Source organism: Anser brachyrhynchus (genome assembly GCF_964034855.1).
Source record: "Anser brachyrhynchus genome assembly, chromosome: 3".
NCBI lineage: Eukaryota > Metazoa > Chordata > Aves > Anseriformes > Anatidae > Anser > Anser brachyrhynchus.
In genome coordinates this window covers 35936434-35963551 of record NC_137696.1, presented here as the reverse complement: position 1 = coordinate 35963551, position 27118 = coordinate 35936434, and the positions used below count along the sequence as shown (strand labels likewise).

The 27118-nt window shown below is 42.4% G+C and overlaps 1 protein-coding gene across 5 annotated transcripts in view; it reads left to right on the top strand.

Annotated features, from left to right (window-relative positions):
- The window catches only part of DAAM2 (dishevelled associated activator of morphogenesis 2), a 197659-nt gene that overhangs the window by 65609 nt on the left and 104932 nt on the right, over positions 1-27118 (top strand). For all 5 annotated transcript variants that reach the window (XM_080585368.1, XM_080585365.1, XM_080585364.1 and 2 more), the window contains one exon: positions 10352-10554. In XM_080585368.1, coding sequence (XP_080441494.1) covers positions 10381-10554 — 174 coding nt within the window. In that variant the 5' untranslated portion in view covers positions 10352-10380. The remainder of the gene's footprint in view (positions 1-10351; positions 10555-27118) is intronic.

The window sequence follows — 27118 nt, the reverse complement described above, 5'->3', positions numbered from 1 at the left end:
AATTCGCAACCTGGAGAAAGCAGTAAAATAGAGTTGGTAGTGCACGGGTACCACGTTCTTGTGTGCCATATGCTCTATACCATGTTGTCTGTGGATATGTACCGCTATAGAGAAGATCCTCACATTGGGTATTTTAGGGGGGTTCCCCCCATTCTCCTCCATCCTTCCTTTTACCACACTCTTTGCAACATGCTGCTGCTGGCAAAAAGAGCTCACTGATTATTCAAGGAAGGTGGCTGGTTTTTGGTAGCAGTTTCTTTTTCAGACCCTCATAATCACTACCTGTGTGATTCAAAGCATTATCTCTATGGAATTTGATCTAGACATAGATGAGGACTTGTTCACCCTAATGTCATAAAACACCAGCCCTGAAACCTAAAGCAGCAGGTCACAGCTCTGAAACCAGCTTTCAGTGTTGGTGTACAGTCTCCTCCTATAAATATTACAGCAGCCAGAAAATATATTTTATCTGGATACCACTTAAAAATACACACAGAAAACAACCCAAATCCTTGAGCAGAGCTCTTTCCAAATATCCATTCTTCACGAAGACACGTTAGGTTAAAAGTTCAACAATTTCACCAAGCTGCTGGCTTGGAGTCCAAACCTACTTGCGTAATGTTGAGGTTTCAGGGCAATGAACCCACATTATCCCTTGTCAGAATGTTGAACAAAAATAAAAATGCTGGAATAAAATACTGTATGTGACCTTTTCTTAATTTCATTTTCTGGAGTGAATTTATTGTTGGTGCCAAATTGACAACCATGGAATCTGAGTAGCTTAAAAAACAGGTATATAAAATCAGTGACACTTTGACCCTGTCTCTGCCTTGACCTAGAGAAACCATCCCTAAGATGGAGAGAGCATTAAAATCTCAAGACCTGTTCCCTTTGTGCTGCATCTAACTGACTGTCTTTTCCATTTACTGGATCACTGAAGAAACCTTTTAGCTATCATCGCAATCAGCTGCTTTTCAGTATATGGAACTGAACTGAAAACCACCACCATTATTTACATGTTTGCAGTGACAATCAGAAATACACTCTACTTTGGCTGTTGCGCTAAATAGGAAAGCAGCAGATCTGGAAAGTGGCTTTCCCAGGTGGCATTGCTAAACGGAAGTTTTAAAGAGATCTGTACCACCCCCAAAAAAGTGGAAAAGTTCACGTTGTCTCTGTTGGATTTCTCCCCAGTTATACCCGTTTACTATAAAGACCAACTTGCTCTTTCCAATGACAAAACTTGAGGAAAAATTCACCAGCGCACATAATTGATTTGCCCATCAATAGGGAAGATTATGCCTGTACACCTACATCTGTGGCTGGCTGTCCGTGGTCATAATCAAGGTATATTTCCAGTCAAGTCAAGCTTTGATGTCCTGTACTGGCCCTGAACCCAATGTTAGAATGGAAATCAATTTTTGTACTCTGTGATGACATCGGACCAGGGATGAAACATTCTTCTGCTAATTGTCTGAAAAAGAAAACAACATTTTACATGGAAATGACCTGAAGTTTGGGAAGATGTAATTGGACCTTTACCATTTGTTTGTTTTTCTTGGAGCACACTGGCAGCTCTTACAGATTATTTCTCTCTCAGCAGAGGCACTCTAATGCCCTCAGCTGCTTATTTTGTCTGGAAAATTTAGGCACCCAGGATAACGATGACAACAACAGCAACATTTTGACTCCCAAATCCCCTGGCAAAGTAGTTACATCATGTCTGGAAATAGTCGGGCAATGACAGAATGGAAAAATTACAATGACTCAAACAAGACAGGGATGCTCTTAGTAATGGGATTTTGTTCATTCATTCTTCTGAAGGTGGGGGTACATAATGCTACTGGGAAACTCTGAACCGATAATCCTTGTGACTAAATCCCACTCTTCCCAATAGACATACTGCAAGATGTCAAGTCCTTAGACCAAGTTATTGTACTAATCTACCCTACCAGTATTCCTGGTCTTTTGGCATAGAGGGACGAGTGCGACAGTTTGTTCTCCAGATCACTCTGTCCTTGGCTTCTTTCCTGAGGTGACCAAAAACTTGGCTCTGGAGTGTCGATATCCTTTCTCTGGAGCTGGTCTTATGGACAGAACTGATAGCTATTACTAATTAGGGCCAGTTTCAGACCGATGGCATTAAAGACATTTGATATTGTAAGACCTGTAAAAGGCCTTGTGTTTCGTCTTACTGTAGAGGAAATAAGTCTTCTGCGTTGGAACTGTAGGAGCCATGTGCTGGTTCTGGCAATCAGCGTGTATGTCTGCTTGACAGATGTCGTCATGATATATTTCATTTTCAGTCTGTGAATTTATTATATCAGATAAAGGGTTCACCTTGCTGCAGCTTCCAATGCGCTGGTCCCTTGTTTCTCCTGTGAAATTGCATCATTGTCATACTGAACACCAATGGAGAGAAAAGAAAGTTGGAGAGTCTAACCCAGGCTATGCTGTCTAGATCCACAGCTTGCAGAAGAGGCAGTTCAGGCCAGCTCAGTTGGGTAGTATAAATGAAGCTTGGATCACAGTCCTGTCCTGAATTTCATGGCCCTAAGATTACAGTATATTCCTGGGAAGTCCTAAAACCAACATTTTTATCACGTGATTGTTTTCAAGAATAAAATCTGGGTATTGCAGAGTACGTTTGCAAATTCTTCCTGCTGGATGGTCTTCTTGGTTATGATTGCATCCAGGGGTGACATCTGTGGGGTTTGTGGGATTCTTTTCCCATGTTTGCTTTTATGTAGTTTATTTCCCACAGGCTCTTACAATCACAGTGATTTGGAGAAGAACAATGACATACAAACCAACCCATCTAGTGAAGTTAATGCTGTGGCAGGGGAAACCATCACATAAATTCCTTTATTTCATAAAACATAAATTTATTCACACTGGATTTGCAGACACTGCTACATGCTGTCCCTACAGCTGTGTCACTACTGGGGTGTGAACCATGGTGTCCTGAACAGATTCCAGTTGGGTGATTACTTTCTGCAAACCAACTGTTTTTATTGTTGTTTGTAGAGTACCATAAATCTACTTGGCACTATACAATAACTGATTTGAGTTAAGTATGTAAGTAAGATCCTACCTTGAAGAAGCTACAACCCCTGTGCCTTGGCTAGGGCAACAGAGTATAATTCAGCAAACATAAAACATACACAATGTAGTGCAGTCTTTACAGCATGTGTCATGCAGTGGCTGTCTCTCTCTCTTTTTTTTTTTTCTTTTTCTTTAATACTTGCTTTAAAAAAGAGAGGTCTTTGCAGTTTGAGGTGCATGAAATGGGTACTAGAAGCCATCTAAGAGTTGTCATGAAAGAAAGCGAGGATATTGGAATGGTGTGGAAAAAAGTAGAGAACAAAAACTAAGCTGGTAGAAAAGAGTGGAAGAACTAAGGTTAGAACTGAAAAGTGTTGTTCTTCCTTGGCCGACGGAGAAGCTTTTTTTTTTTTCTTTTTTTTTTTCCACCTCATTTTTTGGCCACTTTTATTCTTTTGCCACTTTTTTTTTTCTTTTTTTTTCCCCCCATAGAAGGCAATGGGGCAATATTTAATGATATATACAAACAGAAAAAAATGTGGTTTCTGCTGAGAAAGGAAAATTAGGAAAAGTAGGTAACAGTACAGACTTTCTTAGAAGGAAGTGTATCTTCAGTATCTGCAGATGTTACTGAAACTGTAGTGCTGCACTTCTAAAAGACTTGGAAGTAGTGACAGAGAGGGGGCAAGGAAAGAAAGACAGTGGGCTTTAGAATACTGTATTCAAACAGAAAGGTTCCTTGTGTCTAGGGGTATGCAATCCCATTGGATTCACCACCTAAAAACAGCAGAAGGGTTGGGCCTGTTGAGAGTGAGGTGCTGGCAAGCTTGCCTGTGCACAGAATTGATGAATTAGGATGGGAACCTACGGTACAATAAGCACTAAGGAAAATGTATTTCAGCCTCCAAACTTGCTGTTTAGTCAGACATCTCTGCCTCCCCTCTTGGCCAAATATTCTGTATGCTTAGACACTATGGTGATGAAGGATATATGCATATTGGATAAACACTTAGGTTGTTCATTTTAGTTTTGTCTGCAGTTTAATCTGCAATGGTCACATCGCCATTCACAAATGTTGCAGATATACTTGCATCTAAACAATATACAGGATTTTTGCCTTTGGTGTCTAAGAGGACAGATTAGTTTTGACCCTTCAAATTGGGTGGAGTCAGAGTTATAATAAACTAGTAAATTTGTGAAAATAAAGTAACTTCTCGGCAGGTAAGAGAAGGAATGGGTTGGTCAGTCATCTCAGACAGATGTAGGGAATTACTGATCTGTACTTGATTAAAAGGTGGAAAAAAATGTGTAAGGACAACAAATAAACACTAGGAGGATTTGTGATGTTGACTAACTATTTCATTGCTTTCTTTGATTTGGGTTTTGAATCTTGATTTCACTGTTCTTTTGAAATTGGTTTTCTATAAAGGTAAATCATTGGATTGGGAGGGACATGAATGTGCTGGCATTTCTGTGGTATTTTGTTTGCTTGTTTTGTTTTGTTCTTTGGCCATTCCCAAATGAACACAGTGAAAGAGGTGCAAATTAGCCTTTGAGAAGAGAAAGAGGGTTCTTTATAGCTTTTTTGTGTTGGTCAGCTGGTGTCAGGTGAAAGGTAAAACACTATTGGATTTGTGGGCATTAACAGACTAATATTAGTAGTCATTAGTCATCCAGCGCATCCCGAGCTTCATTAGAGAATTAAAAATAAACAGATTTTTGGCAGACATATTGCACTAAGTAGGTTTCTGGATATAGTTACACCTGACAGTCTTCAAATACTGCTTGCGTTTTCTCTCATCCCAGGCCATATTTCCTAGAAAAAAAAATAATACTGAAAATTACATTTCGATTAGTATTTATAATATTTAATGCTATGTATATAGCAGGAGACAAGCTGTAGGTGTGTGGGATATTTTGGAATTCTGAGTTATGTCAGTTTTGATGGGGCCAGAAAAATAGTGAGAGACAGCCTGGGAGCTTGTGCCATGAAGCAGCCCGGCAGGTGGCTGAGACTGAGTGGAGTAGAGTGCCAGGGCTGGCTCGCAAGGTCCTTACTCCACCTTGAGATCTGTCCCCTCATTTTGATGTGGTGTTTGTCAGGACACCCATGAGCTGGCCTCAAAATGTGCAGTGTGTGGCAAGCCAAGCTCTCCCATCTGAAGGGGCCATTGAGCATGGGCTGTGGCCCACAAGGCCTACGTACGTGGCTGTGGCTGCACAAGGCCTCTTGTGCTTTCCAGGGTTTTCCTTCCTGTGATCCATTGATCTGTTTGCTCGGGTCTGGTGCCTTCCTGTTTGACACAGTAGGCAGGTGTGCTCCTCAGGAAGGATTGCCCTCCTTCCTGAAAGAAAGACTTTGACTTAGTGGGTTTTATGTAGTTGGTTATTTTGCTGCTGTTTTGCGCCCTAGAGGCCAGGACTCCTAACTGTGCTGGCAAAAACAAATCAAAGGAGCTAAGTTAACTGCAGATGGAACAAATGGATTGCTTGCACACTCTCTCCCTTCGTCATCCCCCATGCTGCAAATGCCTCATATTACACACGACATCTGTCATGTTACATGTGATGTGTGGAACATGTGCATGGTAATTGGAACACATCATGAAGCCCATAGTTACACCATCTGTGTACTGGAGAAGCAATGTGGTCCAGGGAACTGAGTATAGGATTAGGAGAACGGAACTGTTTCACTTTACCCAGTTATGTACATTTTGATGATTTTCAGCATGGTGCTTATTTTCTTGGTTTCACAATCCAGTAAGTGAAGATGAAGGTAGCTATTATAATACCACAAAGTTCTGATGGCTTATTAAATAGTTGAATAATGTAGAAATGTAACTTGGATTTGGGGTGGTGGTATTGGTTTCTGCTCCAAGTCAGTCCAGATTCAGGTTTCTTTCTACTTTTGCAGCATTGCATCAAATTTATACATTCCATCCTGCTGTAGAAATAGAGATCTACCAGGGAAATGGAAATGGCTCGCTTTGTTTCCTCACCTGTTAGAATAAACTAGTGGAGCTAGTGATTCTGCATCATGCTGTCCCATTCTTCCTACGTAGATGAGAGCCTAGGCTGCACCCACTGAAATTTTGCATCTGGTGATGATCAGTAGGGATTCAGCTCTGGAAGAGAGTGCATCAGTGGTTTCCATTAACGCTTCCTTATGTTGCAAACTGTTTTCTCAGAGCTGTGTGTGAGTTTAGTCAAACCACAGAGTTCTCCCTCTTCTGTTTTCCAAAAGATAGTGGGTACGAAAGTCAGTTTCTCCGTTTTGGTTATCATTATGCCCTGGCTGTTTGCTATTGTGAAGGACAGGGCAGTGAGGTAAAAACTATGATGCTGAGCTCTCTTACACAGCATTGCTGCCGGCACAGCATTTTCAGGTGTCTTGCTCTTTGTGAAACACTGCCCGGTTAGGATATTTTTGCATGAAAAATGTAATTTCTGAGAGAGAATGAAGAAATGAGTGAGACTGGAGAAACAATTAGGAATCTGCAATTGAAAGAGGAGCCTTGTGTGCAGTCAGCAGGGATCCCATCCCATGTGGCTAAAACTTCTGATAAGACTTAAAAAAAAATGCATTAGCTTAATTATGTTTGGTCACTGGGCCAAATGGTTTAGAAATGAACACGTACGCTCTGTCAGGGGAAGAGGACGTTGTTATAATTAGACCTTGGGCAAAGTTCCAGACTGTGACTCCTGACCTGAGTCGAACCACAGATGGGGCTGGGAAGCACGAGGGGGCTCGCTACGAGGCGAGGATGTGCGGTTAGCTGTTGAAATGACAGCAAGTTCTTCGGGTTGTGCAAAAGGGCAAGATAATGCAACTGAGAAGAGCTTGGGAAGGGAGTTATGTTGAATAGTGGGATTCCCTCCAGAGAAAGATTTCCCATTGATTCTCACAGGAGGTGTTTAGAAATGGATAATTGCACGTTTGTTTCATTTCTACAGTTGCCTTGCTTGTAAGAAGTTGAAAGGTAACAGATCTTTCTTTAGGAAAATAAAAATATAAAACTTCTGTTATTTTTGTGAACTTTTAAAAGAATTTTTATGAGAGCTTTGTTATTGGTTACCATTCTGAAAAATGACAGATGTTTGCTTCATCCTTCTTTTTCCGTTCTTGCTTCTTTTTCCCTTTTTCCCTTGGAAACACTGTTTTTTTTTTGTTTCCCCTCCCCCCCCAGATTTGATTCTTGAAAAAGAAAAGACAAAGAGAAAGAAAAGAAGATAAAAAATAATGACTTGGAGGGTATTGGAAAATGTTTATTTTGTTCAAAACTATACTCACAAACAAAAAACAAGGAGATGTAATTGGTTCTTAAATAGGATAAACAGTAAATATAGGAAACATTTCTTAATATTGAATAGCATAACCAGTTACTTAAGTAAATGCTTCTCTGCATCCTGTGGTTTGCAGCCTTAATCTTTAGAAAGACAGTGCTCCCACCTAGAAATATATATTAATTTATTCAGTCAGTGATTCAATTCTAAATTACCTATGCTGGATTCCTTTCTAGCAGTTCTCTCCCTCTCTCTGTCTCTCTCTCTCTTTTTTTATTTTTTATTTTAAATCCATCTAGATACCTCACCTCTCTAGAATTATAGTGTTGTAGCAATACAGAAGGGCCATGTAACCCCTCCGTGTCAGTATTAATTTCCTGCATGCCTCTTAGAGATGGACCTGGAAAATGCCAGAGTATGGGTTGTGCAGTGGAATGATGTTCTATGAAAGCGATGCACTACAAGGCTTCTCCTTATGTGAGCTCTGCGTGCTTTTGCAAAGTAAGCAAAGTTGAGTAGCTTTGTTGAGTGTCTTAAGTATGGATCCTAAGGAACAGGTACCAATTTCATAAAAGCATTGCAGGAACAAGCCCGTGTATTTTTCAGTATTATGGATGAAGAAGGCCTACAGAATGACTGCTCATCTCTGGTGAGCCTGCTTAAGATGAAAGCTCAATGATAAAACATCAGTTCAAGGCATCCTGTGGTGCCCTGACCAAGGCAGTACTTAACCCACAGAAAATGCTGACCTTCATGGCCTTCTCTGTAGTACTTATTTACTGGTAAGGTGCCTCTTTTGGAGGGGTGCTTACCAAAATCTTGACCTGAGCTCATAAAGAAAGCTATTATGGTCCTATTGCTTCGGTGTTTAAGCCATTTTTTCCAAGGAGGATTCACTCTTCATGCTCCCAGAGGATCCTGGTCCTTTGGTGGTTGGTGAGGAAGTATATCAACAGTAGATCAGAATTTAGTTGCAACAAAATTGATGGAAATGTAGTTATACTGGATGTAAATCAGGCTTGACTCATTGGTATGAGTTCCTTCCAAACTAATGGTATGTCAAAATAATGGGTTCTGGCCTCATCCATGGCCAGGCTACCATAAAGGACATTGCACTCAGAGAAGTCCCTGAGGAGATGATCTGCAGTGAACAAGATCAACTTCTTCTGAAATTCTCTCGTGAAATCTTCTAAGAACTCAGGCTTTTAATCTACCCCACTGAGAGGAAATTAAGTTGTGTACATCATTGTGCTAGAACTAAGGACGTTTTGCTTTTTGTGAGATCAGTGTCAGAGGCCAGGTTCCGGGGTTAAGCTGACCTTTGGCCTCTCTTAGTGAGAATCTAATGATTTTATCAATGTGCTGGTGAAGCTGACGTCACACTGCTCTGTTGGGTCCTGCCGAGACATAGCACCCATTGCAAACCTGGCATGGAGAGCAAAGGAAAACAGGCATGCACAGGGCCTGATACCAGCTCAGGCTGCATGAGAGTTGGTGTCCCCCAGAGTGTAAAAGGAGGTGCTAGGTAAGTTAGTTCCAGCACAAAGAAACCTTCTGGTTCTTGCCAAGTGCATAGTGCATCGAGGCTGGGGGTTTGGGGTTATTTTTTTGTTTGCTTGTTTGTTTTCTTTTTTTATTCTTAAGCAAGTGTGCTCAGATTTCTACACAAAGTTTCCCTGGAGAGCTTCTGGCTGAATGCAGTATGTTAAGTCCCGCTATGCAACTGCTGACCTAAAGGTGCTTTTCCTAGCACAGCCACTTAGTCTCTCTGAGAGCTCAAAGCAGCCTTGTTCTGGCAAGCAAACAGGCCAAAGCATTGTGGGGCAGGTTAGGGCAGCAGCTGCTCCGATGACAAAGCTCAGCTGTGTTGCTGCAGTTACAGCATCCAGCATCCTGCGGCTCCGTTCACCTGCCACCTCCCTCGCTGCTCCTCCGCCTTGTGCCCAAGGAGCCGGGCTTCGCAACAGGCTTTAATTATTTACTCTCTAAGGATATGGCTTATTCTGCAGATTAAGTGAAAAAGTGAAGTCCTTAAAAAATATAACACAAATAAGCCCCTGAGCTGTCAAACAACAAGTCCCTTAAAAGGGCAAAATATGCGGCTCTCTGTGGATTGCACAGATCCCTCCTTTCAAACTGCTGGCAGGAGGCTTCCTGTTTGGATGGGCTGTTCACAAACGGTGTTGTGTGGTGAAATCAGTCACTTTCCAAATCCAACTTCAGGCCTCCTTTTGCCTCCCTTTACGCTCCTGATACCAAAGCCCCTCAAGCCTGGGTCCTGTCAAGATTGGATCTGGCAGCTCAAATGTAAATCTGAAAGCATGCATTAGCACTGTGCAATTTCTCCCCTGGATACATAAAGCAGCCCAAACTGGTTACGTGTGTTTGAAAACGTGATAGACAAAATGGTCCTACTGCAATAGTCCTGGCCATAAAGGGATAAGTGAATGTTTGCCAGTCTGCCTCCAGAGTGGTGAAAAAATGACTTCTGTTTTGTTGTTTCATAGTTGATGTTTTTTGGTGTTGTTGTTTTATTTTGATCAAATGGCATGTCTTTGGAGGATTCTCCCAGTCCTTCTGGGTAAATACTCCAGTACATACTTTAGTTCCTTTACTGTAGCAGTGAGCAAAACTCCAAAACTGGCATCCAACGATAGCATTCAACCTTGGCTGGTGAGCTTTACTGATAAATATGTCTGCTGGAAGATCACATGCTGAGTTAGTAAAACCTTTTGAGAAACTTTGGGAGAAGCAATTCTACATTGCCATTCAAGAACATGTTAATGGTTGGACTTGATGATTTTGGAGGTCTTTTCTAACCTAAGTGATTCTGCGATTCTGTAATTCTATATTAAAGCTAACTACCTTGTCTAGCTTGAATGTTTATTGTGCTCTTTTGTATCTCAAATCCTTCTATCCCAGCTATTACACCAACGATGACCGTTGTAATTGCAGAGAGCTGTACAGATCCGGTGGAGTCTTGCTCATCTTTTTTCCCCTCTTTTTTTTTTTTTCCCTGCAGAACATGATCAGAAGATAGCATCATACACGATGATCATGGCCCCCCGGAAGAGGAATCGTCATGCGTTGGGGTTTCTTTGTTGTTTTGGAGGTAGTGACCTCCCTGAAATCAATCTCAAGGACAACAACCCCCTCCAGTTCCTCGAGTTTTCTGTCCCAATACCACCAGCAGAGGAGCTCAATGCCAGGTTCTCTGAACTTGTGGTAAGTTTCTGCTGGCAGATTGTTATGTTTTAGCGGGTGGATGAATTATGCAAAAAAAAATAACAAATTATAACAAAATGCTTAAATACGGTGATTTATTCTGACAGGACTTTTTCAGGTGTGGGATTGAGTGTATTAGAAGAAACCTTGTAAGTTCTCTAGAGAACGGATCCCTGACAGTCAACAAGGACTATACTGTTTTATTGATTGGCAACATACTGCTGATGAGGCATAACAATCAGGTGACCATGCTCATTATGTTTCATCGGCCAGTTGCCTTTGATCCATGAACTGGTGCTATTGCAGCAGCAGATGTAAACATGAAAAGAAGCAGTTATTTCAGATGAACTTTGTTGTTTGCTTCTATGGTAAATGTTGTTGTGGATTACTGGTAGCAGTCAGTTGCTATTCACGCCTGGCATCAAAGAGCCTTGCTATCTTTGCCCTCTTGTTCAGCATTTGTGTGAACCACTGCAGAGGTCGTAGGACTGTGCTGTTTTGGAATCTCCATCAGAAAGATGATGACCATTTGATGCAATTGATCAGCTGTCTCATCATCACTCTGAGCTTGGGGGTTATGTACAGTGAGGTACCTGTAACCAATGCCTGAGTTGTGCTACTGAGTGAGAAATAGCACAGAGCATATTGGATCTCAGAATGGAGGAGTTTGCCAAAAATCTTTCAATATTACACTTACATAACATCAGCCCAGTATTTTTTTTTTATGAGCATGGCTTCAAAGTGCCGTAGCAATAAAAATAGCTGTATAATTTGGGTATGCAGGTGGAGGTGAACATATGGACAACTATAGTATGTCAGATCAAAGATATGGACAGCTATAGTTTGTCAGATCGATGATCTGCCCACCTAGCCTAGGCGACTATTTCAAATGCTGGTGAAAAGCAGATGCCCAGGGAAGAATGTAGAAAAATCAGATGCCCAGGGTGCAGCCATAGAAAGGCCTTTGCCAGAATACTCTCCCACCATCTAGTAATTTGAGCTCAAAGCATTTCTTTGGTCAAAGCTGCTTTCTGTGTACATAATAAATTGGTATGAATTTCTTTTCTATGATCTCTTTCTGACATCCCTAGGAGCTATGAAAATGTTTAGCATTTACAATGTTCAGTGGCAGGGTGTGGGAAGGAGATGGTAGGACTTGCAGTTGTTTCAGGAGGAATAGGGCATGAACAGAAGAAGGCGTCTCCTTGCTTCAGACTAACCGGCAGATGGGGAATCTCTTCTTACAAGGGTGGTTCACAAAGTATGGGTCTATATTTAAGTCAGTTTGCTTTCTCTGTGAGGCTTCTTGAATTCCTCTTGGAAAATGCAGCTGACTAACTGGAGAATTGTGTGTGGTGATAGGTATCTGCCCTGAGTAAGAGCATAATCTGTAATCTGCTCTACTATTTATTTCTGATGCTGCTTAAGAATTGTTTTTCACATGCAAGGCTTTAACAGCTGTGTGAAAGTTCACCCCTATCCGATGCCATTGAAGCATTCAGTCTAGCCTTCCTGAAGATGTCACCAGCAGAGGTGCTTTGCTCCTGATCTTGGCTTGCCCTAACTTGAACTTGTCGCCTTCAGGTCCTAGTGAAAGACCTGTTTGTATTTGCTGCTGGACTTTTGCTTATTGAGGAGGGTATCAGGTTCTACGAGGGACTTGAGTTTGTGGTGGTATTAGGGTGCTTTTAGCTTTTTGCTTTATGGCAAATATTTCTCTTCTATGTGCTTGTGGCAAAATAACTTGCAGCTGTCCTGTGGAAGTCTATTAAATGGTAAGATTTATAATGTTTTCGGTGCAAAATGTAATGACAAGTATACATGATGATCTGCAAAAAATTTTGGCCCAGGAGTTTGTGAGTAGTTAGTCTATGCTGTAACTTCTCAAGTGTGCTGACAGCCTGTAACTGGCATATATATTTCAAACAAATGAAGCCATTGAAATAAAAATGGATGAAATTTGTGTTCTTATATTTAATGATAGTACCCTACTCATCATTGCATGAGAAGTGAGCTGGGAGTGGAAAGTGCTACTTTTCAGAAGGTTAATGAAGTATATCACATTTTTATAAAGCATTCAGGTAGGATGGCTATGCGTGTCCGTAGGAGTTCCTGTGCAGGCAGGTGATGTGAGATCAGCAAGAGCTTTATGAGTAGGAGAACCTAGGAGAGAAACAGGGCTAGCAGAATGCAGAATTTGCCCAGAAGGGCTGGTTTGTCCACAGGTCCAGATTAATGCATGTTCTATGAGACACTAAAATAAAACCGGCTACATTTGTATTGACAGCTCAGATGAGATTTTAATTGGATTAGAAAGATTCAGTCTGTAAATGTGCCAGTGTAAGTCAGCGACCTGGAAGTGCCTGAGAGGGCTCTGTGCTGCGTACCAGCCTCCCCACTGCTTATCTGTTAGGGTCTAGTCTGGGTGCACTTGTACTATATAAAAGACAGATTTGAGTGTAAAGCTTTTTGACCCAAATCCCCAAGCGAAATAATGACACCAACATCATCTGAGATCTGTAGTGAGAAAATCATTTGCGTTTGCTCCCTGAAGCAGGCCCAGAGGGTAAATCCTCATCTTGCCATCTGCTCTACAAAGGGTATAATGAAACATATTGGTGTTCTTGAATGAATTTTTAAAAGCCCTATTTTCCCCTTATTGCAGTTAAAATCTGGGGCATTGTCCTGTACAAGAGTTAATGACAAGAAGAGCTAAGCCTAGCTGTTCTGGAAAAGCCTCCCCTGTGATGGGTTTTCCAGTCCAGTAAATATTCAGTACATTTCCACCCCCTGTTTGAGGAAAATGGGCACTTTGAGGTACTTCTCTCGTCTTGTGGTCTTTCAATTGGTATCATAAAAATGCAGTTGGAGATGTACATTGTGCAAGAGGAGGAGACTGAGGAATTAGGAACATGTTGGGATCCTTTATTTGGATTGGAATCACAAACACCTCCAGAGCTTGTAAACCTGCTGGTGAAGAATCCGAGCTGAGGCAGGTTTACATGTGTGGACTGCTCTCTTTTGGGGGTGCACCCAGATCAACCAGCCAAGGAATGACAGCTGCCCTAACTGGACTCTTCCCGAGTCAGTGGTTGTCAAATGACAAGCTGATGCTGATCTCAGCTGAAATGTCTGCTCTTGATGCTGCTCAACCAGAAGAACAGTTCTAGGATGGATCTCAAGCATTTGTGTTGCTGCACGTCTAAATGCACAAGAAACAAAGCAAACAATTGCTTGTAACCACAAACTTTGCCCCTCAAAGGGCCACTTTCATGCTTCCAACTGAAAGAGGGGAAAACATCTGGCTTTAGCACCTCTTCTTCAATGAACAGGCAAGGAAGAGAAGCTCTGCACAGTAGGACGGGTATGTGGAGTGGCCCTATACCTCATAAATTTTGAAAATGGTCCTACCTGACTGTCAAGGTTGTTCTAGCCAGCATCACTTCTTTTTTCTTCAGTCTCTTCTCAGCTGGCACTGTGTGTACTACCGTCTAGTAAAGTGCTGCTGCAGTTGGTGGTCTATTCAGCAAGTGCCAAGCTGGTTTTGTGCCTGCTGGCAAAAATGGCTGTGCTAAGCACATGTGTTTTTCCTTGCACAGATTTATTGACTGAACAGGAACTGCAGAATAATCTGGAAGAACTATTGCAAGGCAAGGGAAAATCAATTTTTTCATGAAAATGCTTCTCCGACTCCTTGTTCAAATTTGTTAGCAGTAGTGTGTTCTCGCCACAGTGGATTTTGATTCCTTTTGTTCAATATTACAAGTCCTGGACTCTTCTTGTTTGTTAAGATGGTGGGTTGCTTGACAGTAAAGGTGTTGCCATCTATATCTCTCTTACAGCAGCAACTGGATCCCAAACTCAGACCATACTAAGAAGGGTAATGTAGATACTGGAAATTCAGGGAAAGAAGGAAAATTTAAAAATGTTATCACAGAGGAAAGAGCAGTGTAAAGTGTTTGTGCTTTTGATGTTTTTCTCTTTTTCTGTTGTTAGTGTCTCTGTTGAGCTGGTCATGGTGTTTGAGAAGGTGGAATTCAACATTGTGTATTTTAGGAGAGAAGTGGAGTTGTCATTTTAAGCTGCCATTTTCAAAGTTGATCAAACTACTACAGTCTGCAAACTTGAATGATAATATCCTTATGTGAGTTACCTGTACCATACTAGATTCTTACACTAAGATGTGATAAATATATGTCTTTATCCCCTCAGTCATTGGAGCATTCTGGTATTTAGCTCAGGTAGGACATTGTCTGGATTCTCCTATCCTGGTTTGTTTCTCTTACATTGCATTTTTGCTTCTCTTACATTGCATTTAAACCTGGATTGTTGTGGTTTTTGGTTTGTTTGTTTCTTTTCTCCCCTCAGGGCCCCTAAGTAAGAGGTTGTGTTGACTTTATAGATTCACAAAAGCTCTTTACCCACTTTACTATTTACAAACCTCCACAGCTTTGCCAGAACTAAACTTTAGACCTTATGCTGCTAGCAGTACCCACTAAGCTACATTAGTTACAGGTAACGAGCAACATAAATACTTTTGAACTCTCTGTATTTGAAAACTTCAGAATTACCCAGCATTTGTCTTGGTCTGCCTTTATGTTTCTTCTTGTTGATTGAAATGACAGCTCCATATAGGGCCCCGTCATTCTTTAGTTGCCGAAAGAGGTAGGTTGCTACTTGGGTGAGGCAACCTGCACTCTTCTCTGCCTTCTTCCTTCCCTCCCTCCTTCTCTCTCTGTGAATAGATCTTGTTTTCTGGCCTTACTGAGAAACCCCAGCTTTTTTTGTCATAGAGAAGACACACATTGAATTGCTATGTGGTCCTGATCAATGAGACCACTGAAAATCAAAAATACATGGAACTATCTGAGAATTTGTTTACTTAATTCATCAGAAAAAGCAAAACAATTTCTGAGCAAGGCATCAGTGCAATACATACCAGCTAACACCTTCATCAAGAGCCACAGGGAGATGAGATCCAAGTCGAAATAACTGTAGTAGCAGTTCCCACTGCAAACAGCTGACTTGGAAGTAGCAACTTTCCTTCTTGCTTAGCTCTCCCTTGCAGGCCATTTAATGTAATGGATACAACATAAACCTCAGATGAAAACTAGGCTTCACCACATTGAATAAGTACTCCCATATATCACCAGTCCCACTCAAGCTTGCCAAGTCCTAGCTGTGGCAGTGTTCGTGAGGCCCCTCTTTGGCTCTGCGACCTGCAAGAGTATTTATTGGGTAAAAAGTAAAAGAATTGCCTCTATTGTGAATATAGACTGCCTTAGACATTAGTCTATGTATGTAGGCAGAAGAGGACATCAGCTGCCTTTCTCTGTGCTTATTGACAGGCCTGGAGAACAAAGTTCTCTGTTGTTCCCCAGCAGCCTTCCAGGGGAGCTGAGGGAAATACACGTAGAGTTGCCTCTTCTGTGTCTGGGTGCCCAGCGTGGAGCACTACCTTTCCAGAAAAGTATCCTTAATTTCTGAAGTTTATTTAGTCCCTAGTTTCTCACTGAAATTTTGTGACTTAGAAATGCATCCATAGGCCCTCACTTCAAACCCCAAGCACGTGTCGTATATTGATCACAGTATTTAATCACATTTAAATTCAGGCATGTTGCCAAGATTTGAATGTTTCGGTTTCACTTTATAAATCTTCTGCGTCATTCTATCTTCTTCCTGGATTTTTTCTTAATACAGGGATTTAATTTGTGTCGCTTGTGTTACATGTAAATCGCAGTTTCAGACTGTACCTCTGACAGGCCTGTGGCTTTGAGTTGTTATCAATGCAATTTTCTCTGCAGCCATGTTTTCAAAGTGCCTTTGTGTCATTTTTCCTGTAAGATGAGGCTCTTTTATTCCCTGTGCCCATCCCTTCTGTGCTTTCCTTTAATGAATGACTGTACCTAATCAGTCCGGAAGGTTGTGTAGTGCCAAATGCAATCAAGATCTGCAGAGGTCCTTCATTTTTATTTGCATGTAATGAGCTCTGACTTCAGCAAACTGACTGCTCTGACTTGCTGGCCTTGGCCCAGTGGAGACTCCCCACCCCAATTATTGCTCTTCTTTTCTTGCACTTGATGAGAATATGCCAGTTGAGGCTAGAAGAAAATACAAATTATGAGACTAAGTTGGATTTTTCATGACGGGAGGCTCCTATCCGGGAAGAAGGCTTAGCATTGCTCTATTAATGTTAAGGCACTGTCTCCAAAGGCAGAAATGGGCAGCACTTTGAGGCAGCAGATTGTTTTTCTAGCTGATGGGGGCCAGGCCACAAAACTTTCCTTTCTCTTGGGTTAGTTTGTAGTTGTCAGATTAACATTTTTCATGCATTCAGATGCACTTGTCTTCTATTATAATCATGGCAAAAGTACTGGGTGGTTTAAGGTTTCTGAAGCTATTAGGAGACTGAGGCTTGGGAGGCAAAAACTCTCCCTAGTATCACGGTCTGTCTGGTTATGCACAGATGTTCCCTTATGTCCAGCATAGTTCTTCAGTCCAAGATTGATACTTTAAAAACGACAACAAAACAACAGTTTATTTGCACATATCCAGGATCCCTGTCTCTTTCCCCCTCTTTTTTTTCCTCTTTTCTTTCAGCTCTTCAAAGAAAATCTTTCATAATGTCAGGCCTGCTTTACACATGTCCCATGTGCAGTACACGTGTCCAAGTCCTGATTCTAACACGTATCACTACAGGCAGCTTTCTGGAGTTACTCGGGTCCTTTCACATGAGGTAAGTTACGTTTTAGGTTTTGTGGCAGATACCTCTGCCCTTCACACTCACCTAGGTGTGGAGTAGGTGACAGGCTCGTGGCACTGAGTGCAGCACTGCACTCTTCCTCTCTCCAGGCTCCCGTCCAGTAGGCGCAGCTGGTTGGCAGCTCCCAGCTCCCCAGCCAGCTGTGTGAGGAGCAGCAGTTGCTGGGCTGCAGACGTGTGAGACCCAGATGCAGTGAGAGGAGCATGAGATGGGAGCCAGCAAACCATATCTCACACTCCATGCATGACAATCAGTAGGGTCGTGTAAACAAATGCAAAACCAGACCTAGGCTTATGTGCCGGATTTGGGTGTGAAGAAGCCAGGGGTGCTTCCAAAGTACCTGTGTAGTTACAAGGCTTTTGTGCAGGGATACATTGCTTTGCAGATCTTGTTGCTTTACTGCAAGACTTTGCTGATCCTTAGCTGATACAAAGCAGCTCGGTTCTGCTGGACAGTAGTGGCGTTGCATCATCCTGCATTGCCTGAGATTTGGCTTGTGTGGTGTTTTCTGTGTCTGTGGGGCTTGCTGGATGCTGAATATCCCGAGCAGAGCATACTGGCTGCCTTCCTGAGAGGTGGGGAAGGTTGTGGTCATAGTGGGAATGTTTGAAGGGAATGTTCAAACATTCCCTTTGTATATGTTCTGGGTATGATTTGCTTACAGTAGACAGGAAACACCTGAAGAACACCTACTTGCTGGGCTACATGTTTGTAATGGGATAACCATGATGTCCCCTGATTGAGGAAATGCGTATAGTCCATCTAGAGCATGAAAGGAGCAGCTCTGGATTTTGTAAGCACAGCAGGCAGAGATGTAGCTTGGGGTGTAAAAAGAGGGGAAAGAACAGACCCTGGCACTAGAGAATCGATATGCTAAGAAATCTATCTTGTGTCTTCCCTCTACTGAACATTTGGAAACTGTCATGATATCTCCTTAAGCCATTGTTAGGGTGGATGTGTTTACTGTTCAGACATCTGCCTAAGTGTTTCTAATACCTTACCAGCTGACTGGAGAACACTACCATGTTCCAGTACAGCTGCAAGTGCATTTAGTGTTAAGCAGCATTACATATTAAAAAAATAAATAAAAAAAATAATGTAAAGCCTTTCATAATGTCAGGCCTGCTTTGGCCTTTCTCTTGTTAAGGCATCATTAGTACATTTAAGGTTTTGTGTCTCATTATGTCTGTAATGATGAGCCAGGAACTTACTGGACTGAGTCTGAAGGCTGCTGAAGAGATAAAAAAAACACATAAAGATGATAATAGTAGGAGTCATATGTGCTAGCTGGAAGGATCAAATTAATTTATTTCAACTTCCCTGGACTTTCAGCTCTACTTGGATAGGTACAAAGTAGACAATTTCCTACCTTCCTTCTAGAATTGAACCAGCAATCTTTTAAAATTCCTGCCAGTTTGATATCTACTGACTTAAAGTAACAGGTTCTGCCATCTCTAGTGGAAATAGAGCCAGCAGCAGGACAGAGACATCCTTCTGGTCTGCACCTTTGATGTGGCTTCTCAGAACATGATTCTTGCCTTTCTGCAGTTTCTTTTCTTTCTTTACTTCTGCTTATTAGTGTCTTACGTTGTTCAAAGCTGTATTAAATGTCCTACAAACGCCCTTTAGAGAGGACATTTGAATTCTAGATTTGGTTTGCTGAGGATGGGTGGGAGAATGGATCAAGTCAGAGAGATCATTTGAGGTGAGAAGGAGCCACCTGGAGACGAATCTGGGAGAAATGACAGAGGAAAGTATTGAGTTACGCAAAGAGCATGATGGCTGGATTGTAACTGGACAGGAGACTGTGATAAGGAGGGACGATGTTTTCCAAAGCACTGAAGGAAAATACAAAGCAAATGAAGTAGCTGTGGTGCTGAAGGGACAGGCAAGAGAGGGTGCAAAGATGGAGGTGGCATGGCAGAAATGCCAGGCCAAGATGATCTTCTGGCAGTGCTTTTGGAGGGAGAGCTTGCATGTTGATGAAGGGAAGCTGAATGACAGATGTGTGTTTCTTCTGCAGCTCAGAGAAGAAGGGTCAGCTCTGAGATGTCTTAGGAGGAATTTGTCATTTAGTCTGATCTGAGCAAGAGAAGGGGAGCCAGGTCTCTGTGATGATGAAGACCTTATAAAATTTAAAATAAAATTACATCATAAAAGTAACCACCTGAAGTTGGGGAGGCAATGAAGTTTTCCTGTGAGGAGGAAAGACTGTGAAAGAAAGGGTGCGAGTGTTTTGCAGGGTAAGCAGGTACACCTATTGAGGTAAAGTAGCTGGGGTACAGGAGAAACTGTTAGCAAAACAAGATCGAATCAAGAAGTAGATAACAGTAAGGATTATCTTTTTAATGTGTTGATTCAAATCAGTTTCTGTATGTCCTCATCTAATAGCAGTTTATATCAGATATAATAATTGCTCAAATAGCGTATAGTATAGCCTGAGGGGGTGGAGGGGGGAAGTTTACAATTATGTCGTGCTTCTGTGTCCTTCTCTAAGTGGATTTTGTCTTCAAACAGTGCTCAAGGCTGCTTATCATTCAGGTAGTTATTGTTACCTGTTAAGGTATCTGGCACGGCTCTTTTAGTGTTGGTGGGAAATGGCTGCTTTCTCCTGTCGTGTGCCTGGCCTGCAAGACTGCAGAGTGAGGGAAGCAAGGTGCCACAGGTGAGGCTGAGTGGACGGAGCGGCACCTTTTCAGGGTACGAGGTTTTCTGGTCAGCAGTTTCCAGGCATCTTCCTCTGCAGCTGCTGAGGGGGAGCTGTTGGTGTCACTAAATGCAGACAACGAGTGGCCCTTCTGCTCATTGCTCCAGCACCGGATGGGAGCAGTGTGTGGCAGGCGTCGGAAGGTGCTTTTTCTGTCACTCATCGCACCGGGCCGCATCCACAGCTGCTGTCTTTGACATGTTTAGTCCAGAGGAAGTAGAGACAGATGTCTTCCACCTGGCACGGGAACAGCGCTTATCCACAGCTTGGAATGTTAGGTACTGCTACTTCTCTAAATGGCAAAGTCTGTAAGCTTGCTGGGAGAAAAACTTATTTCAAGAGCGCTACTTTTTTTTTTCTTTTCTTTTTTTCTTTTTTTTTTTTTCCAGGGTCCTTTTCCTAGGTCCCACTTACGCAACTCGTATCATGCATTCATGAGTTTGCTACCTGAGTGTGAAACAGGGAATAGTAATGCTTCTTAAACCAGCTTTAGTACAGAACTGTAGCCAGATTGAAAAGGTGCTGAAAAGATGCAGCACGTGGAGGTCACAGGAAGCACAGGATTCTTCCAGTGGCAAAATGTATTGTATTTGAAGATCTCGGGAGCAAATCTCTGCTACTGCATCCTGTTGTACACATTGCCCTGCTCTTTTTTCAGGTGGAATCTGACATGGGATTCTGTAGCCTTCCTGGGCAAACTCTCCTTTCTTTTATGTGTGGACCTGGTGCCATGTGCCAAAGAGCCCCAGCCAGCATCTGTATATTCTAGGCACTTTTATATTAAAAACACTCAAGGGCACCTTTTTATTTTGCAGTTTCCCATCATTTGTTGACCACATAAAGGGAGAGGCTCCCCAGGCTAATAACACAAACATCTTTTGAAAAGAATTTAGCAGTGCGCACAACACTGTTATGCAATGGTTTACTAGGTGGAGATTTGAAGAATAACTTCTCCAAAGGAAATTACAAGGGGAAAGCAGATTGCAGTTTCCCAGTTTGGAAGTTGTCCAGGGAGATCCCTGAGTCATGGAAAACCATTGGGATTGCTTTAGTGGCTGTGTTTCAGCATTACATCTTGTACAGAGAGCAACAGCTGGATGAGTTTGTCGGACGGTGTAAAGTTGTTGGCTTCTGCTCCAACAAGGAGAGAGAACTTTGGGATTACAAATGCTTAACCAAATAACAACAAATCTTCATTGCATTTAGGGGACAAATCTGGTCTGCAAGGCGAATGCTCGTCTTTCTCTTATTCCTTTTGCTATATTTTCTGAATGTTTCTGGTAAGTTCATTCTTAAAAATAGAGAAAAAAAAATTGGCTGGTGCTTTCTGAGGCCCAGTGATGTCAGTGCAGTAGTTGCTGTTCTGATTATCAGAGTACTTGAGCAATGAGACAGGACAGGGTGTGAGTGAATAACCAAATACACTGTCATGCCTTCAGCTCAGTGTTTGACTGTGGAAACATTCAGTTTGCGAGCAAGGGTATTGTGGAATTGTCCTCCACCTCACCCCAGAGGAGATGAGAGAAGCCTCTTAAGTGGGTGTTCTTGTAGCTGATCTGGATAGATTAATAGTAAATACAGCTCATCTCCATTTATTTAAGTAGAAGTTAACAATTAGCTAAAAGGGGACTGATAGACTGCTAAGTCTATTCTATTCCTGAAGCCTGGCTTGTAGGCGGTTGAGTGAGCCTATATTAAAGGTTGTCTAGCCAAGACATTTAGTCTCCGTTACAATTTAAAGCAGGTAAATTGGGATAGAGATTGATATTTTGCACTGGTGTAAATCCAGGGTAACTTCACTCACTTCAGTAGAGTTAGGGACACATTCTGATCTCTGGTTTGCACTACTAAATCTGGGGTAATTATTGTGAGAGCAAGAGAAGGACTAAAGCCAGCTTCTAGTTTCATTTGAAACTGATCTGTCTAAACCTGAACCAATGCCAGAAATGATGTTGATTTATCGGAGTTCCTTTGGTTCTACCCCTGCATTTAAGAGCTGATTTCGAGCATGTGTGTTTGAGCACCACAAACAAAGCTTGATAAGATGTTAATTTTGCTCATGAATTTCTTAACCAACCTCTCAGTTCCTCCTGCCCTTTTACGTAATATTTTATTGGAGATTTAAAGGTCAGCCAAGCTCTGACTTACCCATGTTTTCCTCCATGGGGGCATATGGCAAATAGGATGCGCACAAGAGGATAAAGCTGGGAGGAGAGGAGTAGGTGGCACCGACGCCCCTGGAAATTCAGCCTGCCCTTGGCACGGGGCTGCAGCAGCAATTCCCCGCCCACGTTCTGTGGGTTGAGCCAGCAGGACTGTGTTTGGGCAGGAAGCGATCAGAGAGGTGTGTGCCTGTGTGCTTTGGCACGGTGCTAGCTGTGAATTGCTCCAGCATAGGAACCTCCTCTGAACTCATTAGTATTAAAACAGAACAGAAGAGACTTTGTAGGGAGGGAGAGGGTGGGGAAGCCGGAAAGGTAGCAGTTTAGACGGCCATTTCCTAATAACCTTTCCCACACCTACCTTCCTGTATGGGGTCTCATCTAAAGGACCTTGGCATGAAAAACAGACCCTGGCCCAGGGAGGGGAAAGGGAGGGGGAAATAAGGGCAGGAGAAGGAAGGGAAACAAGGGGTGGGGAACGGGCGCTGTGCTGAAACAGCAGATTTATTGTTATTTAGTGTTATATACGGTGATACTGGGAGCTCTGTTTGAGAGGTGTCTGATACACTGTGCATAACCAGAACATGGAGGTAAATGTGCTGCTTGCCTCAGAGGACTTGGAACTTGTCACGGTGAAAAGATATATCTAGCAGAATGAATGGCTTCAGGTCTGTTCAGTGTGTTCGTTCAGTTGACTGAATAGTGGGACACAGGGTACACCTATCAACTGTGCAGGTTTCACTAAGCTGCAAACACCATGCGTGTTAAAAGGCAAGCTTAAAACAAGGAGAAATTGCACGAAAAAGGGTGGGCAGATAAAACGGGCTTCTTTTCGGAGCAAGTCTGATAATGCAGAATGGGAAGCAGCCAGGTAGGTACACATCTACAGAAAAGAAAGTAAGGATTATAGTGGATCACGAGTGAGCATGAGTCACACTGTTTCTTTGTTTATTAAAATAAACAGTAATAAAAAAAAATCATCTTCATGGAATATATAACCAGGAATGTGACATGGAAGATGCATGAAGTAATCTTTGTACTCAGTATTGATAAGGTCTCGGCTCGAACACTGTCCCTGCTTTTGAACAGTGCACTTCAAAAAAGAAGTACTTTGACCGGGGATAGCCCAGAAGTCAATTAGAGGAGGAATGAGAGGTCCAGAGGATGTGACCTCTAAGAAAGACTGAAAGAGCTGGCCTTGTTTAGCCTCAGGAAAGAAGACTGAGGAGGGACATTACAACAGCCTTTAATAGGCTTGAAAACTGTTATCAAGAGGAAGGAAAAAATCTGCTCACCATGTCTGTGGTTGATAGGGCCGGAAGTAATAGGCTTAAATTGCAGCAGCAGGGATTTAGATTAGACATGAGCCTGACTATTCAGTTTCCATCCCCATCCCTATCATTGGGCTCGTTCCAATTCACTGACATGGACACACAGCCCATCTTAACAGAAATAGCAGTGATGACAGTCAACTTTTTGCATTGTTGTCCTCACATGCCCACCCAAGAGGAGTATCCATGGAGCTTCCCTCTTGCCATACCCATATTATATCCCTGCATATGTGAGAACGTGTATCTAAAGCATGATCTCTCTGCAAACATCTGTGTGTGCTCTTGCATAAGTAGGTACTGGTTTTCCTCATTCTTTCTCTTTCTATTTGCCCCAGCAGATGGTTGTCTTATCCACGTGGTTTGCCTGCAAAGGGCAGAGAAATGAGCAGCAGGCAGCTGTTTCTAGTGGCCTGTGAAAGGGGACTGCCACAAGCAGCCTTGCTGCTTGTATGTCCTGGTATGCTGTCAAGTCACAGAGAGGAGTAGGAGCGAGACAGGATTTAGCTCTTCTCTGGGAAGCAAACAAAACAACCCATGATTAAAGAGGAAAAATGGGAGCAGTACAGTGGAGGGTGGTGGTGGCTGTGTTTGCAGGGTGGGGTCCTGGGGAATTAATTGACTTTTTGTTAGATACATTTCTCTGCCAAAAAACAGTGCCCTTGACAGATGAAATTCTTATGCTGAAGCTGAGTCATAAGAATGAATAACTTCTGTGTTGGCAGCTTAGAGGAGAAACGTATCTCCCAGTACACTAACATCAGGTGCTTTCTGTTTTGTAATGAAATGTTACAACTGAGAATCAAGAGATTTGGGCCCCCAATACTGAGGGTGTTTTAAAGCTGCATCTCTTTGAAAAAGCAAGAAGGAAAAGAGTATAGTGGGAATCAAAGCCTTTTGTCTGTCTGCGTTACAATCAGATCAATGGCAGTAGCTGAAACAGAAACATCACTTCTTATGCCAGCAGGCTGTGGGAGAAACTCCTGCGAGCAAGGTGTTTTCATCATGCACAAATGTAACAATAAAGCATTGTAGGTATGGGTGGGTGATATATGTGTTATATATATAGTTCTGGTGTACTTAAGGTGCAAGTGGCATATGCATCTGCACATGCATGCAGTGAGTGAATGCAGAGGCACAGAAACCCAGTGGCGTTTATCAGTGATCCACTTAATTCTTATTAATTGGGAAACTGATCAAAATGTTGCTCTCCACCCTCACGTGGTGCGTTATTTCCTTGTACTTCACAGAGACAGCTTTTAACTGCAGAGGCTGGGATGAGGTACAAGAGCTTGGTGGGGAGAAGGGTTTTTTTGGGGGGATTCTCTTGCTTTTTTTCTTCATGGATTACCGGAAGACTTGGGAGATAGATCAGGTGTCCAAGTGGGAACTTTGACTGACCTGCTGGTTGGTTAAAATTCATGGCAACCAGCCATGAATTGTGCCAGGCCCTGCTCTGAGACCCTACGGCTGGGAACCACTTGTCTAGAGAAGAGGGCTCTGTTTCCCTCTCTTTCTTTATGCCTCCATCACACTGCTTGCATATATGCAGGGGGCTTTGCTGAGTGCTACTTCTTTTGCACTGGTGTTTGCATCAGTTTGTTTAGTCAAATGAAACTCATTTACTGACGGCTTGGCCGGGCAGACTCTCAGAAAGCCTCATTGGCCTCCTCGGTATCACAAATGGGGAGTCTTCCAGCGGGCTGCCTCTCATCTGTCAGCCTGGTGAGCTGGATTGAACAAAGCCATGGAAGGAAAACTGTAGGGGAACAATCCTCTACTGTCCCCTGGAGGTGATCGCAGTGACTAAATAGGGAAGGTTTGTTATGCTGGATTGGATCATCTACTGCAAAGGCTTGAAGCACGCCGCTGACAGCCCCCTCCCTGATCTCTTCCCTCTGCTTCCCCTTTCTCTGTTGTCCCAGAGATGTCAGAGCCATTTATTGCATATCAGCCTGAGCTATACTCAGCATCGATTAACCCACCAGCAGCTATTCCCTCACAGTGACTACACAGAGAACATGAACCTTCTCTGGGGCCTGGCAGCACATGTTGAATGGGATCCCATGATGTGTCACAATCGCTGTTTACTTCGTACAGGATTTAAATAAATTCATCCAGTGCATAAGGCCATCAGCTCTACTGTGCTGCTTGGGAGCATCAGTAGAACTGGAATACGGCCTTTCCTTTGGGGCACGGTGACAGACGTGTATAAATGACCTTGTAGAACCTGAGGCAACAGGTATTATATGGTACAGGGAATTTATTACACTGGCAGCAGTGTATTATACTTCACTTTGTAACATGGGTGGGTTTGATGCTGTTAAGAGACTGCGAGAATGATTGATGAGGTGGGTAAGGGAGAGTGCATTCGTGTGTGACAGGAAAAAGGGTAGAGGGGAATGAGAAAAAGATTAGAGAGGGGGAGAAAAAGTTAAAGGTATGTGTGTGCAAGAGAAGGAAAAAAATAGAGAATAGGGATGTGAAGAGGAAACAGAATACACATGATGCATTTAACTAGAAGTCATGCAGTGCAAGGTCATAACATGAAAATCTTGGAACTTGCATTTTTGAGGTAGGTATGCAAGCAAGTTATTGAAACAGAAAATTTTCAAATCATGGAGGTTTTCTAGAGTCTGTTTCTAAAGGCACCTTAATATCATTTCTACTTGTTCAGTTTTGTTCCCTGTTTGATGGCTTACAAAGAACCATTAAGGATAATGCTGGCATGACCGAGCAAGAGAAAAAATATTTGTAGATACCAATGCTGTCCCCATCTTGAAAGTGACCTTAACTCACCTGCATTGCAGAATCAGCCCAACTTTCAAGGCAGGGAGTCAGGAAGTTTTTGACTGTCTACATAGTTTATTCTGTAGCTTTGAACTTGCAGGGCTTTTACACAGCCCTCTGAAGCTCATGGTGCTGGTCACAGGTCAGATAACTGCTGGTCTGATTTGTTCTGCATGAACATGAGTTTCTATTTTGAGTTTAACAATGGTGAGTAAAGTTTAACATTTATGTGGAGCGTTGCCGGTTTGTGCCATCTGAGAGTTTGGTTCACATGGTGCTTGTTAGTGCTGGGACCTGGCTGTCCTTTTGCTGGAGTACCCATCTGCTGCTGAAGAACCAAACAGTGCAGTAGAACTGTAATCAGACAGTGAAAATAGGCAGCTCTGTGAAAAACAGAAGTGATGATTCTATTTGTCAATGCATTACATCTCCTGGTTGCATTCTGTGTTGTAAAGTAATGTTTGATTTCATGCAAAAGCTGTTCCCCTTGGGGACAACAGAAGGTTTACATTCTTTAATAGTTCTGTAACTATTCTGTAATAATTCTTTAATAATTGTATGAATTTGTAGGCAGAAGTAAACATTAAAAAATGAGAATGTGCTTTTAAATGTCGTTAACTGCTTCCAATCATAAAAGCCATTAAATGTGAAACAGGCCTGAGATGGATGCTTAGAGAAAGCAATGATGGAAAGGATGTGCTTTCAAGAACATCGTAAGAGAGACTGTGACCTACAGACAGAAATTAAAAGTATAACTCAACTATCCATAGCTGAAATCATAAGAACTTAATGAAACAAGACAGGTATCCAGCTA